We start from the raw sequence: 17,765 nt of genomic DNA on the forward strand, positions 1-17,765 counted from the left end.
GTCGTTAGAGATCTTTCAAGAGACTCAGTTTGTGTTTTCTGAAGGAAAGGGCACAGAGGACATCCGAGGGCCTACCACTAATGATGACCAAGAGAAGACTGTGGCCAAGATTGTGGCCTCCTGCTACTGAGGAACCATACCAGGAGGAACACAGGAATTAGAACAGCTTCAAAAGCACATTTGTTGCAAATATATCAGCAAAGGGAATAAAGTTGCCTGTCCTGACCCTGCTGTGACCTACAACTGAGGATGGTGGAATGAAGACACAGTAGTTGTTGCCCTTGATCTTGGCTGGTTAAGGGAACTTGTCTGCTCTGCTGGCTTTGGTAAGAACATCTTCACAGATGTTCTTCATGCACCCACATCAGATTTGAAGGCTTGCTAGAGAAACTGCAGAACTTCTCTTATCTACATGCAAAGATCTCCACAGGGACAAAGTTTCACGTTACATCACATTTAGGGAAACCTGCACAACCAGAGATGCTAGAAACAGTGAACGTCACCTGTGGAGACACCAACCTCCATCTCAAACATCATCATGTACCTACTATCATTGTAACTCAACAAATTAGAGCTGTAGCAGCTATAGCATTAGCAGAAAGAAAAGGAGGGGTGGGAAAGACTGATGTGAGGACAACCAGGGTTGCATAACCTTCCCACAACAGGGTGAGATTGCTTGCACAAGGTGAAATTCTGCCCAAAATCAAGAAGTGGTGCAAATTTATTAATTCGCTCCAACAATTTTATAGAAATCACATCCTCAGACCACTGAAAATAAGTCAGTTTGTAATGAGACGAGAATATTCAGTTCTCCTTCAGCAGGGTGCCACCACCACCCTCAAAGGGAAGAAATTCAGGGCAAGAGGGATGGATATTCTAGTCTTGATGGCACTCAGAGGGAACGGGGTGAACAATGCCAGACAATAAAAGGAACAACGTGTATCTCATTCCTGTCTTGACCCTTATGGCATTAAAGCCAACAAAACTAAGGGTTAATAATATACTTGAAGGATACTTTATTTTGTGTGGAAGGAAAACCCACTGAGATGCAAGGACCATTACAGGACATTTGATGGACACATTTCAGGAGACAGCCTCAGACACCTCTCGACTTGTTCTGGGTTTCTTGTGAAACATGAAGTTACCACTGAATGTCTGCAGCTCCAAGCAATTGTTGCAGGAGCTGAGGATGCTCTGATCACCCTTCGCTCTGCTCAGAGGGAAGCAGAGAGGCACCACATCCCTTTAGAGATGGAATTTGGATGATCAGACTTTCTGGGGCCTGCAGGGGGATAGCACAACAGCAGCTGGAGAAACAGAGGAGCATTACTGCCCAGGTATCCCTTAGAAATTGAGGCATTTTGCTTCACAAACTGGATTTGGAAAACCTTCTGCAGAAGAGCCACAGATCTGCATCTCAAAGCACAGACTTGACCCTCAAGCAAAAAGGTCTCATTAAGCAGTTGCTTGGATGGCCAGAACCTTTAAGGAAGGATTAAAAGACAAAACTGCACATAAAACCTATAGAAATTGGAAAGCTAACATGCTTCCTTCCCTTAAAAAAGGAAAGCATTTGACAAGGTAGCATCTCAAGGCCCAAAACTTCCCAGGTCCTTCACTCAGTGGCACCTAGAGCCACCATTGCACTGCTTCTGTGCAGATCTGCACCCAAACACATCATTGGGGGTTTTTTGCACCAGAAATATCCTCAGTACATTTTTATGTCCTCAATATCAGCACATTCATGAATTTTTTGCAAGCTTCTGACCACCTCATAGGCCACAACTTCTTTGGCTCAAAGAAGTTGCCTGTGGTTTAGTCAGGAAAAGATGTTTAGATGTGATCATGCAGCAGAAAAATAACGAAGACAAAATTAATAATCAAGCAGGGAAAAACACTGATACAGTAGCTTATAACACCAGACTCTCCAATCCCAGATTTCCTTGTCATGTCAACGTAAGAGCAAGACTTACCGCTGCGTCCTCTCGTTGATGGTGTTGGCTCCCTGGAGATCTGAGAGGGGTGTCCGTGGGCTCTTCCTAGTGATACCTACAGCAGCACAGGAGAAAAAGATGTTTCCACCTGGCTCTTGCCCAGCAGGCAATTAGCAGAGCCATAGCTTAGCACTGACTCCAGCAAGGAGGAGCACGTACGTCTCATGGCACATGCTGGGCACACAAGGGTGCCAAGGACACCACGTCCCCACCGTCTCCTCAGTTCCACCTCTGCTGCCGAGTCACCACCCGCGTGAGTAACACTGTTTGCTCCAGCCTCCTCATTCCCCTCCCACATACTCTCCCTGTGTTAGGGAAACACTGTCCCAGCTTAGAAGCAAATGGGGTGAAGAAAGAGATTGCTGTGATGGGGTGGGGGGACCAGCCACCCATGTCCTGCATGTCCAAAATATTCCTAAGCTCTCCACTGTGCATGGGACAACACGAGTATAACGCTTGGAATTGATTTATTCCTTGCACACTTCTTTCCTTCCCACAAATATATAGACAGGGGCACATCTAGCAAGGAGTACATACTGCCCGGGGAGGCCTTATTGGCTGTTGATCCTACATCCTTTGATAGGGGCAGTTCAGAGTAATTTGTATTTAATAAATACCCAAGGAAGTTCTCATGCATGGTGACAGAAGCAGACATTTCCCACTGTTACCTTCCCCAAAGTGGAAATGTTTTGTAACCAAGCGTTTAGGAAGACAAAAGACAATTCTTGTAGAAAATAAAACACTTCTCAAGTCGCTAAAGCACAGCTGTTTAAAGCCCCCAAAAGCTCAAACTTGACAGGAAAACAGCAGAGCAATTTTTAAACTGTCTCGACATTGTTGCTGCGAGACACGAAACGTCGCAGCGCTCACCAGAACCTGGGAAAAATGTATATTCCTTTACCCTGAGATTTCTGCCCTGGAAAAAAAAAAAAAATGGCAAAAAACCCTCATCCCTTTCTAAAAAGAAGGAAGTCTAAACTGTAGTTTGCAACAGAATAGGAAGAAGCATCCCCTCCTCCCACCCTTTATCATTTTCCTGTTTAATCCAACCCAGATGCTGAGTTAAAAGGCATCCTAAGGATCTTCTTATTCTGAACACAAAGGAAATACACAGAGATCTGACCCCATCCTGCTGATCTGCCATTCCTAGAGTCTGGAATTTCTTAAGGAGAAAATTCCTACCAAACCTCAAAAGGCGACATCCCTTTAATGCAACATCTACTGTCCTCCTTCACCTGTTGAAATGTTAGAACAGTTTGTCTTCAAGCATGAACACCGGGCAGGAGATGCCCGAAAAGGCTGATGGTCCTTCTGGGTGAGTTATTGTATCTCAAGGTCTCCAAATCACCTCCAGATGCTGGGAAAGCAAGCCAGATAATCTATCCAAGTGCTTAGCTACACCTAGAGCTCAAAACTCTCTATTTAATCCCTTTTCTTGCCATTTAAGCCTTTTTTTGTTCCATTTCTCATCCTAGGAGTGATCTTTCACCCCTTTCTGTACCAAGAGTTGCTTGTTTAGAGCACAGAAACCCAACTGTAAAGGGCAGGGGGTGGGAATGAGAATCATCAGGAATCTGCTTAAAATGCCTCATTAGTGTTTTTTGTACCTAGTTTTACACCAAATGTGGAGCTGTGTCAATTTTTTATTGAGTATATATGCCCAGACACTTCCCCACGAAGGCACTGAAGGCTTCTCTAACCTAAAGCATCTAATGAAAAATGGGCTTTCAGAAGGATTTATAAGATTTATTTTAATCTGCACCCTTCTTTTTGGAACAAACTCTGTCCTCTTTCACTTCTCTGCACTCCCCATCAAAGAAACCCTTGAAAGATAAAGCCTCAAACCACCATCTAACCCAACAACTCGGGCTGAAGTTATGAAGATATTACAAAATATTGCCACAACTGCACCTTGCATTGCTCAGGAAGAGGGAATTTCTCTTTCAGGCTTTCAGATATTAGCTGCATTAAACCCACACGGTAATTCTGCCAGCTTAGCACCTTATTAAGCAAGTTTTTGATTAATAAATTTACAGTGCACAAGCTGGGTTAGAGAGGATTCTTGAGTTTGAGGGTGGTGAGAGCCTGGCCCAGGTTGCCCAGGGCAGCTGTGGCTGCCCCATCCCTGGCAGTGTTGAAGGGCAGGTTGGATGGGGCTTGGAGCAGCCTGGGCTGGTGGGAGGTGTCCCTGCCCATGCAGAGGGTTTACATATAGATGATCTTCGAGGTCCCTTCCAACCCAAACCAGTCTCACGTGGCTTTGAGAATTCTGTAGAGTGAATACTACTATTACATGGCATATTTCAAAATGCTGCATGCAAGGAACAGTGGTGGGAGTGGAAGCTCCACCCAGTTCAGAAGCAGGTTGATCTACTTTACATTTCAGGAATAAAATGATTCTGACTTTTCAAGCAGTGTTTCAGCGAGACAGATGGATTTGCCTAACAGGTCTTTGCCCTTACTGCAAAGAGCTTTGGCTAATCCCAGTGTACTCCTTACTCATGAACATCAACCAGTAGAGCTTTTGTCTTGAACTCAAGAGGTTTCTAAACCCTGTTTATTGCTCTGGTGGAATTGAGACTCCAAGACCCCAGCAAAGCAGCTGAGATGGGAAGGGAAGGACAACTGGTTGGCGACACAAGCTGAATACCAAATCACCTAAAGGGAATCTCAATATACTTATCAAATGAATTTGTTCTGTGCATAGCTAGAACTAATTGCACAGTTCAAGACAAGATGATTTATTTGGTCTCTCTCACAAGGATGACATGGATGTAACCTCATCTGGCTTCTGGGAAAAGCCAACTCCTGGGGCCAACCTCAGCCCAAGCCTGCAGGGCCTACAAGCCTGAAAAACTCAGCACCCAAAACTTGGGCACGCTCCAACCCCATCTGAGCCTGCCAAAGAAATGAAGCCTGAGGAAGCACCACGCAGGAGCACACCCAGCAATGGGAAGACAGGAATGATGTTGGACTGCTGAACAGGAACTGCTTGTCTGGCAGGTTGGATGCTCTCAGCCATTTCACAAACTATGGCTGTGGTACTCTCAGATCCACGTCTGGGTTTGATCCTGAGAGAGACCAAACTGGGTGGCTAGGTCCATACCAAGTGAGGTTTTAACCTGTTGAGCTCCACCACATCATCCTTGAGAGAGGGACCAAACTGATTATCTCCTCGTTGAGCTCAACACTGAGCTCAACTTCACTGCTTCACATTAAAGCTCTGTTACTGAGAGTCTCCTGAGTTGCACAAATTTCCCCCTTCTCACCTAAGCACCTGCAAATTAACACCCCCCCAAACTTCCCATGTTGCTGAGTTAACTTACAAATTAAACGTTAAATTAATTATTTAGTGCAATTAAAATTACTCTACTGATAATCACCTTCCTTTTCAATAGTTACTTACTATCAGTCACGTCACTCAGCACAACACCACCTAAAATCCATTGCTTTGTTGATCTTACTGTTTTATGTTTCTTTGGAGCAACAGTGGGAGCTTGTAGGAAGAAGCAATGGACTTTAAATTAAGGATTAAAGTCCAAATCAATAACTAAAACACCTCAGCTCCCCCACTGCCACCTGCTGCAGGAAGCACGGAAACGTGACAGAACATTTCTTAGCACAAAAAGAGTATTTGTGAAGATGGAACATGCAGTCACCCCTACTACTGCTGTACTTACCCAGCTCAGCTCTGCAGGTGCAAACGGGCTGCTTTGCATTTACACCTAAGTTGCACAATGTTTATGTTAGCAACTTGGGGTGAGGTTTTGCCCTCACAGACTGCACGTAGCAGCACTGGACTTCTGACAGCTCTCATGTGCCATGAGAAGGAAGAGAATAATGGCAGGAAAATGGTATGTCTAAAGATACGACGGGAGTTATATATTTTTATATATATGTATATATAAAATACAGTCGTGCAGGCAGGAGTGTCCGTGCTCTCATGCAGGATGAGTTTATTAACATGACAGGGGAGTGAGGAGGAAGAAATGGAGACCAAGTGCATCTTAACTCATTCTGTAAAACACCATCACCAAATGTTTCAGCTTTAACTAACAGCTCTCAGAGACCATATTTTCAGAAGCTAACGTTATTTTTTAGGTCCAATGAAATCCAAATAAAGTTAAATTTCAGCTGTATCAGCCACATGCCTGATCTCAGGAATATTCCCACCAAATGTGTGGTGCTTTGAAATTATTATCCCAGGTGATAATGACAATAAACCACACAAAAAATACTCCGAGCATCAGCATCTCAATGTCAGCAAGTGAACAGCGAAACAAGCAGCAAATTGATGTTGTATCTCAAGAGCTGCAGGTTTACATTTTATTTGACTCTCCAAACTCTGCCTTAAGAATTTCCCAATGGGGTCAAAATTGCTGTAAGGCAGCTGGTTCGATACTGGAAGGCTCCTCAGGTGGTTTTTTTACCCTTTCTATGCTGAATGCACCTGGTTTCCACTTCTTGGTGAGTGAGTGTCGTATCAGAGGGAAGGGTGGGTGGTGGAGCCTTACTGTACTTCTCCTCCTTGCATCTCTGCAGGATCTCTAAGCTCCTCTGATGAACTGGGTGATGGAGAAAGCTAAAACTATCCACACTTTTCAAAACCGCACATGGCACTGCATCATCATGCCCTTGGGAAGCAAAATAAAAACAAACACAAACAAACAAACAAACAAACAAAATGGAGAGAAGAGAGAGATTATATAAGCAGAAATCAGGAGAGGGGAAAGAACAAGCCCGAAGGACACGGGAGCTCGGGGGTTGCGCGGCGCTGTCGGCGCTCGACACAATTTAACCTCGGTTTCCTCCATGGCCACGGGCTGGACCACAGCCCAGCCCCACTCATAATCCATGTGAGCCAGAGCATCATCACTTGATAATCACTCTGTGATGATCTGGGCAAAAAAATAGACGATTCAATAAATCTCTACTTTTAAAAACCCTGCCCATGCCTCTGCCAGGTTTTATCCGTAATTCCCCGGGCAGATGTTCCTGGACATGGCCACCTCCAGTTCTCATCCTGCATCCCAGAGCTGTGGGAATAGTGGCAATTAGAAGGAAAAATAGGACTCATTTGTATTAAACAAGGGCTCTGTATTCCTCAAGGGTAAAGGACACAGAGTTTGGAGTTAGGTAGGATGGGACTGAGGTCAGAAGTTGGAAGAAGCTGTGTAGCCAGGAGGACTTCCCATGGCCCAGCTCCAACCACGGGGTGGAGGAGAGGTTACACAGGTGACACTGTGTCTCTCCATCATCAAGTGCCCAAGGGACAGGTCATGCTGAGGTGTGATGAGGTCACCGAGGAGTTACCTTGTGTCAGCGTGTACGGAAGCATTTCATACCAACGCGTTAAATCATCAGAAAGGACCCATGTGAACCTTCCAGAGGAACATTGCCAAGGGCCATCTGCCTGGCTTTACCACCCCTTCATGCTGCTCAGTGACACCACAAAGACCATTTTTTTGGGTGCTATCACCTTTATTTGGCAAATACAGGGGATTTTTTTTTTACTCTTTTGGGGAGAGGTTGAGCTCTTTAGTGCTCAGCTTCAGGAATAAACCTGGGACTGGTTTTGAGAAGGTGTTACTGTGCAGGCCAGCTGCAACAGGCTGCAACTACCCCAAGGAGCAACCCTTGTTTGCCAAATGCAAACACAGCTCATTGAGGGAGGGCAAAGCCCCAGGACTATGAAGCTGGATGGGGCTTGGAGCAACCTGGTCTAGTGGGGGGTGTCCCTGCCCATGCACGGGGTTGGAACTAGATGATCTTGAAGGTCCCTTCCAACCCAAACCAGCCTGTATAACTCTACAATGAATCCTTTGTCAGAGAAAGGATTTAGGTTTGTGTCCAGCATCCCCAAGACAGGAAAGCTGGTAGTCTCCGCAGCCTAGGGTACATGAATAGGAACAGTTCTTCCATCAAGGTTTTGTTAATAAAGGGGTCTTGCATAATAAATTTGCAATAAATTGCAAATAAATGTCAATTAGCCAAATTTCTTTCCTAAGTAGCTTGATAATGTTCCTTCCATCGAAGTTCATTAACAAATCTAGTTAAAAAATGTAGTTCTTTTGGACCATCTCAATCCTCCCTGATAAATTCAATAATAGTAAAGAATCAAATGATTGAAGAAGTCCACCCATCAGTGTGTTTCATCTCAGGAGGGTTGCCAGCACCACGAGGTCTCTCTTGGGTCAGAAAGAACCCAACAAAATGCACCATGACACCATTTTGCTCCTCTTCACCTCCAGGTTAATGAGGACAATCATCACCAAAAGCTGTACTACGAAGTTATCAGGAGTACAAAAAGAGGAGTCCCTAAAGCCAGCAGGAAAAGATGCTGATTATCCTTACATCAGAGCACTGGTTGGCACAGAGAAGAAAACTGAAAAGATGATGTAAAAAGAAAGCAGAGCAAAATTTTGCAGAGCTGCTTATGCATCAGCCAGAGATTTTCCATTAAAATCCCTGCTGGGTATTGCAGGAGCAACTGGAAGAAGCCTTCAGACAGGTAAAAGCAAGGGAGACCCATGTGGGGTTAAAACCAAAAGAGGACAAAAAGCCTTCAGAAAAAAACCATCATGCTTCAGCTATTGCTCTACTCATTAAATGACACCCTCTGATGGGCGGCAGAAGCAGGAGATGGGACCTCAGAAACCAAGAATGGGGCCACACACGTTTTAAAAAATGATCCACAAAAGTGTGCACACTTGGATGGACGTACGTGTGTGAAGTTATTCTTGGTTCATCTACCATAATTTTATCAAATACTCCAGGTCTGTGGGCAGTGAGGTCTTCACACCTAGCTCATTAAAGCCAGCAAGGTTTGGTAAAAATCCAAAATAAACCTAAATAGATGCTGTCTGTGGTTGTCTGCTTTTGTCTAGCAAAAAGGGGTAGTTTTGGTGATTAATAATTCACACATGCCTTCTGCCGTAGGTGCAAAGCATCAGTTTGGGGCTTTTCTGCATTATTTTGGGGAGCAGGAGGGACCAGGAGCAACCTGGCCCAACATCCAGGCAGCAGGCAAGCCTTTCGCTCAGGCCCACCTCTTCTACAGCCATCTGCTTCATGGTGCTTTGGCAAGATGGGAATTTGGAGGGACAACTCAACAGGAGATGGGCACAAGGTCTTCTCACTAAAAACAAGATGAAAGCATCGCTACAGATCTCATCTTGCTAAGTGCTGCCAGCACCTGGGCAGAAGTCATGCTGAGAAGGGATGGGTCCCCCTCCAAAGAGCGCAGAGGCAGCTGGACCTGCATGGTCCCACCTCTGCCATCACTTTTAGGCAAGCTTTCCTGAGGGATAAGGTGGACCTGAAGGTGGGAATTTGATTTAGGTGGTCTCCTTCCACTAGTTCTGCCTATATAACAGCACCTTTCTTGTGACTTTTTCGCAATTCAGGCTGAAGATGCACATCAAAATTCAGGATATAAATAATCTGAGGATTGTCAGGAATTTTAAGACAAATCTTCTCCAGCTTTTTGAGGGGCCTGGGGTGTTTTTACTTGCTTTTTGGCTCAAAAACCAGAGGTGACAAAGCACAAAGCCATTTGAAAGTGGGGTAAAGGACACCAGATAGACCAAACAGCAGCAACGTGTGCCAGGAAAGATTCAGAAACTCAGCCATTAGTGTGAGTTTGGGTATGGAAAGAAAAGACAATGCAAGGATTGAGTCTCCCAGAATTATCTGAAAACCTCCTGGACTCTATTTTTTACCTATATCTTTTTATAGAGAGAGAGATATAAGCAAGTCAATGCCAGAAAGTCCAGACTGAAAAGAGGAAAGCTGGACAGGAGCACAGCCGGCACAACTGCCAGAGACACAGAAAGCAAAGCAGGGCTTGAAATCAGCTCTTACTTCCCAAGACTGAATGTATTTTTATTCTCTCCTTGACCAAGTCACTTTAGTTCAGTCTGGGTTTTATGCAAGACAGAAAGAGGATGCTGGGAAAATGCAAACATGGATTTTTGGAAGCCAACTCTTTTGAGTGATGCTTCTCCCAATGTCCAACACCTTTGCCATCTGCCACAGAGACCCAGGCTCATGAGAAACATCTTTTCTCTTACACCACATCTAAGTGGTTCAAGAGGAAGATCTTGCCTTAAGAGCTGAAAGCTGATTTTTGCCTCTGGCTCTTCTCTGAATCCTATTACTTGCCCTGAACGAGCAATTTATTCTTTCTGCTTGTACCGTTTCCATATCTACGTTCCTCTTCCCAAGCTCCTTGGTTCTCCTTGATGCTCACCCCTCCAAATAAAAAAATAATGCAGGGGCTGACTCTGTGCTTCATTTTAACTAAGATGACATTTTCCCTGCTGAGGTTCTAATTTCATTGTGAATTTCAAGCCCTCTTGTGCCCAGAAATTAATGGTAATAGCGTGTACCCTTCTTTCCAACATTGCTCTATGCAGAGAAATGGTCTAAAAGCACAGCCAGCTATTGCCTGCCACAGCATGATGATGCACCATTACTTTTCTTTAATTTAATGCCCCCACATTCAGCAGGAGGTGGTTCTGGATGACTGAGAAGCAGTAAATTCTGCTAGACAAGAGCCATGTTCTCTTGCAGCATAAAGGGTGAACAGCTTGAAAAATAGGAGAGAAGTTTTGCCTTTTTTTTCCCCCAGATGTAACTGACAGTTCAAGAACTCTTGGCAAAAATAATCTTCATTATTTGCTGAATCATTTTTATGTCTCTATTTGAATTATTCAGGATTTTCTATGTATGGACCCTATGAAAAGGAACAGCTCAAGCAGCAGTAAAGTGAAAATCTTTTCTCACAATGTGTTAAAATCCAAACCTACCTTCAAACGTAAAACACCTACAGGCTCTTTTTAATGACTTTTTAAATAGATTCATAGCTCCTACTAAGTCAGGCTACTTGAAATATGGTAGTAATAGACTAGACCTGACACACGTACCGGTTTTTTTCTCCACGTGTCGTTTCCCAGCCTCCCTGAAGGCCACCATGGCCCTGAAGAAGGCCCGCAGGACGGCCCAGCGGAACACGGCCACCGGGTCGATGCCGATCATCCCGCAGATGAAGGCGTTTCTGCTGCTCCGCAGGAGAGCGACGATGTCTGGACGCATGTGATCCGTGTTCTTCTCCCGGAAATCCTAGGGAAGGAGGAAAAGGAAGGGTAGGAAAGAGGAAAATTAACAGTATCTACAAGATACACCAGGTAAGATCTGCCAGCTGTCCGTGGTACAACACCACGATTGAGTCGCAGAACCACAGGGGTTGGAAGGGACCTCCAAAGATCGAGTCCAACCCCCCTGCCAGAGCAGGACCAAAACTAGGGCAGGTCACTCAGAAAGGCATCCAGATGGGTCTTGAAAGTCTCCAGAGAAGGAGACTCCACCACCTCTCTGGGCAGCCTGTCCCAGGGCTCTGTCACCCTCACAGGAAAGAAGTTCTTCCTCATGTTGAGGTGGAACTTCCTGGGCTCCAGTTTGAATCCATTGCCCCTCGTCCTGTCCAGGGCACAAGTGACAAGAGCTTGTCCTGCCTTCTTGATGCCCTCATGTATTTATAGACATTAATTAGATCCCCCCTCAGTCTTCTCCTCTCCAGACTGAACAGCCCCAGCTCTCTCAGCCTTTCCTCATCAGGCAGGTGTTCCAGTCTCTTCATCATCCTTGTAGCCTCCCTTGGACTCTCTAGAGTCCTGCTTCTATCTTTTTTTTTTCTGCCCTCATTTTAGATGCCTCTTTATGTCCAGAAAACAACAGTTTTCTTCCAAAGCACTGCTCCTGGAGGCATCTTAAAGGTGATGCTGAAGTTTCTATATTGCATCAGAAACACTATTACAGATTTGCAGCTATAAATTCCAAAACTGTTTCCTACCTGCCCACCTGAATATAAACATAGTCATAGAGTCATCAGGGTTGGAAGGGATCTCTGAAGATCATCAAGTCCAATCCCCTGCCAGAGCAGGATCACCTCCAGTAGATCCCACAGGAACATGTCCAGAAGGGTTTGGAATGTCTGCAGAGAAGGAAACTCCACAACCTCTCTGGGCAGCCTGTCCCAGGGCTCTGTCACCCTCACAGTGAAGAAGTTTTTCCTCATGTTTAACTGGAACCTCCTGTGCTCCAGTTTGTGTCCATTGCCCCTTGTCCTGTCACTGGGCACTGCTGAAAAGAGCCTGGCCCCATCCTCCTGACACCCCCTGGAGATACTGATGTGTGTTGATGAGATCCCCCCTCAGTCTCCTCCTCTCCAAGCTGAACAGCCCCAGCTCTCCCAGCCTTTCCTCACAGGCAGATGCTCCAGACCCCTCCACATCTTTGTGGCCTGTGCTGGACTCTTTCCACCAGCTCCTTACCCTTCCTGAACTGGGGAGCCCAGAACTGGATGCAGTGTTCCAGATGTGGTCTCCCCAGGGCAGAGCAGAGGGGGAGGAGAACCTCCCTTGACCTACTGGCCACACTCTTCCTGATGCACCCCAGGATGGCATTGGCCTTGGCTGCAAGGGCACATTGTTGGCCAACCTATTGTCCACCAGGACCCTGAGGTTCTTCTTCCCAGAGCTGCTCTCCAGTAGCTTCTTTGCTTCTCCTAAGCTTTCACCAACCACTTCTCCCCTGACCCTCACGTCTCTTCTCCAGCCAAGTCCCCTCCAAAACACCTCTGTGGAGCCTTTGGGGCTCTCCTTCCCCAGCCCAGCTCCAGGATTTAAACACAAACAACTGCCAGGGAGCAGCTGGGTGACAGACCTTCACTCCGTACTTCACTTTGCCCGCGTAGTGTCTGATGATGAAAGCCGGTTCCATCACCGCTGGAAATTCGATGTAGGAATTCCCTTCGTGTTGACGCTTAAACTTGTCCAGCAGGGTCTGGTTTGTGGCTTGAGGAAAACTGAGTGGAAAGGATTCAAAAGAAGGTAACTTTAAACCCAACAAAAAAGCTTCTACACTTCTTTCTTGACCACAGACAGGGAAACAGAAACAACCGGAGCTTCCCCCTCCGTGCCTGCAGAGCAAACACTGTTTTGCAGGCTGCCATGTGGTCACGTACAAGCACAGGGTGGATCTGGTGTCTGGACAGTTCTTAACTGATTTAGTAATGGTTTGAAATTGGTGATAAATACCAAAAAATGGCATATTTTTATTGGGGCATACTGTACTCCTACAGAAACTACTAACAGTAGCTGCATTTATGTGGAACCCCATGTTGGCTTTGAAGCTGTGATAGCTCCTACGTTTATGGGGTATTCATATCTCTAGGAAATATATATACATATAATATAATTGATATATCCACCTTATATCTGAATAACTGCACCCACACAACCTGCTTTAACTCACTCAGATTCTCCCTTCACTCAGCTCAACTGGGGAGACAGGGAGAGACAGGGGGAGAGAAACCAGGGAAACCTCTGCCCTTCCTCTACAGAAACTCTCGAAGTAGATTTTTAATTACTATTTGTTCAGGCTTTTTGCTCAGCTTGCTGATTCTCCAGTGCTTGTGTTACCATCCCAGAAACACAACCAGAGACACAAGATAAAGACAAATCATCCCCACGAGCTGTTAGATCTTCCTGAGCAGAACATCAAGAGCTAAGACTTAAGGATAAACACTTTACAAGTGAAAAAACTTCATTAGCAAACCCAAGAGCTTCCTACTCACTTGCTCTCCTCATCCAGCAGGTGGAGCAAGCCCGTCGGCTTCTTGCTGATCAGGTTGATGCAGCTGGAGTTGTCGATGTAGTCGATGTTGTGCCAGCTAATTCCTTCTGCTCTATATTCCTCCTAAAGGAACCCAAACAACACATTATAACTGTATTGGGTGCAAGCAAGAAAATAAAAAGGTGAAATTCAAAGGGTTTTGTGGAAACTGATGCTCCATTTATGAAAATGAACATCTCTTCATCTCAGACATCACTGATATTTTTTCTGCTGCAAAAGAAAATGATAAAGAACCAGCTGAACAACCTAAACCTGGGTTCTGCTCTTCTGTATCTCACAATATTAATGGCTGGTGCTACAAGGGTAACAAAGAGACCTCCAGGTAGCAGAAACCACCACTCCGAAACCATTTTTACTGTAAATGTGCAGATCTGGCCCCAAATTCATGCTGAGGAAAAAAGCACTATTTATTTTCCACCAAAACAACTGCAACTCTTCCCCTTCTACAAAGGTTATCTCCTCTGAGACAGATTTTCAACTGGATTAACTTTGAGCAGTCTTCTGCAGGAATTATTTTAGGACACCTGGAGGAAAGTAGAGTGTAAAAATCTTAATTATTATCATACACTCTCAAGAATTTTGGTCCACTCTCAAGACAGCAGTATTGGAAGTGCACCTTATCCCACCTGTTGGGAGAAGTCCTACCAACCCAAGCCGTGTTTTTCCTTCTCTAATTCAAGACATTTTGATAGCAGAATTGAAGCCAAAAAAGGGAAAAAAGCTTCAAAATTTTTATTGCAGCTTCTGTTTTTGTTTTTAATAGGATCAAAAAACCTGAAAAATAGGCATGTTCTTCCAACCCTGACCCATAACTAACACAAACTCAACTTGTATTGTTTTTCGAATGAAACAACCTGAAGTGCTTGAGACATCTCAGGAGGAAATTTTTGCTAAAAAACCTGCCAAGTCCTGAATTCTGTCTCTGAGACATCCTAAACCTCTGCACTAACACATCCTCCGTGCAGATGTAGGAGCTTTTAACGGCCCTAAAGCCTTTTTGGGTTAAAAATGTAGCACATCCCGTTGGAAAAAGAAATCCTGAAAAGAGGGAACAACTCCGGATGATTAATTTTATTCTTGTTTTCTTTTTTCTTAGGTTTCTGCAGAGCAAACAAACCCAGGAGGCAAGGAGAAGAATATCCAAGAGGCCCTGTTAAATTCTAGGCAATTAAAAAAACATATTTTTGACTAAGATTTGTCATATTTGTAGCGCAAGTGGAGGAAAGAAGCTTCTATACAGCAGTCCAGCCAAGTGTAGAAGCCTGCATATTTCTTGAGGGACACTGAGCTTCTCCTAAGTGATTTAAGAAAGAGACAGTGAGGCGTGGAGCCATAATGGGAGTCAGCATCTTTCCTCAACAGGCTGCTTCTGACAGCTGCTTAATGGGACACAGGGTCCATTAGTCTCCGGACTGGTCCTGAGCACCTGGAGAGCATCAAGCCTTGCCATGATGATAAAAGAAGAGCTTGTTTTAGTGGTGTTGAGTGGCTGGTGCATGTCTCTTGGCTTATCTGCTCTGCTCTGGTCAGACCCCACCTGCACTACTGTGTCCAGTTGTGGAGCCCCCAACATAAGAAGGACATGGAGCTGTTGGAGAGAGTCCAGAGGAGGCCACAGAGATGAAGCAAGGGCTGGAGCAGCTCTGCTCTGGAGCCAGGCTGGGAGAGTTGGGGTGTTCAGCCTGGAGAAGAGAAGGCTCCACATGGGACGTTTGGCATCTGCACAGTGAAACTCTTCCGACCACACTAAAGACTTCTACAGCTCCTAAGATAACTCAAACAACCAATTAGCAATTAGTTGCAGTTGATTTTTAAAAAATTATACTCCAGTAAATGACCATAAAAGACCCAAGTTCAAGGTCTCTACTTCCTTAGGTTCATTTTCAGCTCTGTCACTGAGGGTGCACGACCTGAGCCCACGGATCTCCTGGCCTCTGTTTCTTCAGCAGCAGGATTTTTGGCTAATTTCCCTCCTCTGCTCTTCTTTTTCATCTGGGCTGGCTCAGAAACACTCACTTCCAGGCTGTGGGGTTGTTCCCCACGTGTGTCCACCCATTGCTCCCTCCCTTCCATCCCCAATGCAATCTCTTGCTGCATTGGCCAAACACGAAGAGGGATTAAAGCCCTCAACTAGTAACTTTTTCCACAATAACTCAGATTTATGCTTTTATTTCAAGACAGGCACACAGGCAGCACAGGAACTATTCCAGAGCAATTGCTCCAAAGCTCAACTAGAAAAAAAAATATCTCATTTCTTTTTTTTCAAATGTTTTTCCAGTTATTGGTTTGGTTGCCTTCAGAACCACAGCCCAGGAGAACTAAGTATGGCTTTGTGATTGACCAATGGAATTCCTTGGGTCTGCAGAACAGTTATGAATCTTCTGTACAATTTCTGTATTTATCTTTTAATGACCATTTTTCTGCAGAATTAGGGAGCTAGACTTAAAATCTACCTCTGCCACCTTTTGATGGATGCAGGGTCCTCACAGAGTACTGGAATATTAAGGAATTGGATCCAAACAACATGAGGTTTTCATTTAACAAACACACAGACAAGATTAAGACAATAGGAAACACTTAAAACCCACCCAAACAAAAAAGCCTTCAAGCTGGAGGTTAGTTGAAAATCAGCTTCAATGTACACCTTGAATTTAAACCAAGTTGGAAGCAAATTCAAATGTCCTATTCCTAGAAGACCACCTTTACATCAAGAACCTAACTGCTGACACCCACAAAAGTTTCTAGCTCAGTAAAATCCAACGAGTCTTATTTTTGGCATCTTCATTCCCAACAAAAATGTATGGATTTACTCCTCCCATCCCTGGAGAGCTGAAACCTTGTCTGCTGGAATGATGCAAGTCCACCAGAGAGGAGAGCACTGAGCTCTCAAACTTGGCAAAAGGAATTGAACAAAGAATCAATTAAAAAAAAATAAATATTAAAAAAAGACATTCAGGTTGTTTTTTTTTTAGTCCAGCAGCTCTGTATTTTCATTTAATTATTGGGTGAGATGGAGATGCTGCTGGTGGCTCTCCCAGTGATGGGTAGAGCCGCCACGAGGAGACGAACGCTTCCCAGTCACGCATTTAGAAACAACACTGATGCCCCGACTCTGGTGACGTTGGCAGGACATCAGCCCTGGCTCTGTGTGCCACCAAAGGGACCTGCTGAGGACCTGTTGTGCCAGCACGAGCACACTCACAGCTCCAAGGCTGTCCCCGAGGTGGGAGCGGGGCTGTGTCGCCGCAGCCGCATCGCCGCGCGCCGCAGCAGCCGGGTCAGCAAAACTGCATCGTGGGGATTTGGTTTCTCTGACTCAGCTCGGGAGAAAAGGGAGCTGGTGACTTCATCTCATCTCTCTGCAGTGGAAAGATCCCGTATCTGTAGGTTCTTTGTCATCGCATCTTGTATTGAGACAGATGGGGCTGAGCAGGGAGGTGGCTCCTAAGGACAGGCAGCATCAGCCTGAGTTTGTCTTGTTTGAGAGGGGTGGTTTTTAGAGCTTAAAATGCTCAGGCTGGAATAAAACACAATTTGGGGTGTTCAAACATGAAAAAAAAAAAGAAAGAAAGAATAAAAAAGATATGAAAATGCAGATCCAGACCTTGAAATGCATGAAGTTAGAAACTAAGCATCAATCTTCCCTGAAGGTCACATGGCACAGCCTGAGGCGGATCGGCACGTACGATTTGGGGCAGCAAATAAACAGAATGTGGTAGAACATCCAGCATTGTCATGGGTGAAAATTCAAGGGACTCCAGCAACGAGGAAGATAAGCACTATTCCAGAGAAACCCTGCCTGCCTCCAGCTGACCCCAGAGTTCAAACACTGCTTTTTCTACACAGAATAATGAAATGAAGATCAAAACACACATGCTGAGCATCAGGAAAACCTTCTCGACTGGGACACAAGGCTTGATGGAAACCCTCCTGCTAGGAACAGAAAACATCCCTAATTTTATAGTTCAACCTGTAGAGAAACAAGTCCTGCTATCTTTCCAGGAGTGCTGGATCAATTCTGTTATCAGGGCTTTATTTTGATGCCCAACCAAAGGGAAACACGCTCTCATCTGC

The 17,765-nt window shown here is 45.0% G+C and overlaps 1 protein-coding gene across 1 annotated transcript in view; it reads right to left on the reverse strand.

The window, feature by feature from the left end:
* The window catches only part of MYO9A (myosin IXA), a 188,534-nt gene that overhangs the window by 40,850 nt on the left and 129,919 nt on the right, over nucleotides 1-17,765 (reverse strand). The window contains 5 exon segments of the mRNA XM_051628736.1: nucleotides 1,974-2,049; nucleotides 6,509-6,628; nucleotides 10,922-11,117; nucleotides 12,720-12,861; nucleotides 13,633-13,754. Coding sequence (XP_051484696.1) covers nucleotides 1,974-2,049; nucleotides 6,509-6,628; nucleotides 10,922-11,117; nucleotides 12,720-12,861; nucleotides 13,633-13,754 — 656 coding nt within the window.

Source organism: Apus apus, chromosome 10 (assembly GCF_020740795.1).
Source record: "Apus apus isolate bApuApu2 chromosome 10, bApuApu2.pri.cur, whole genome shotgun sequence".
NCBI lineage: Eukaryota > Metazoa > Chordata > Aves > Apodiformes > Apodidae > Apus > Apus apus.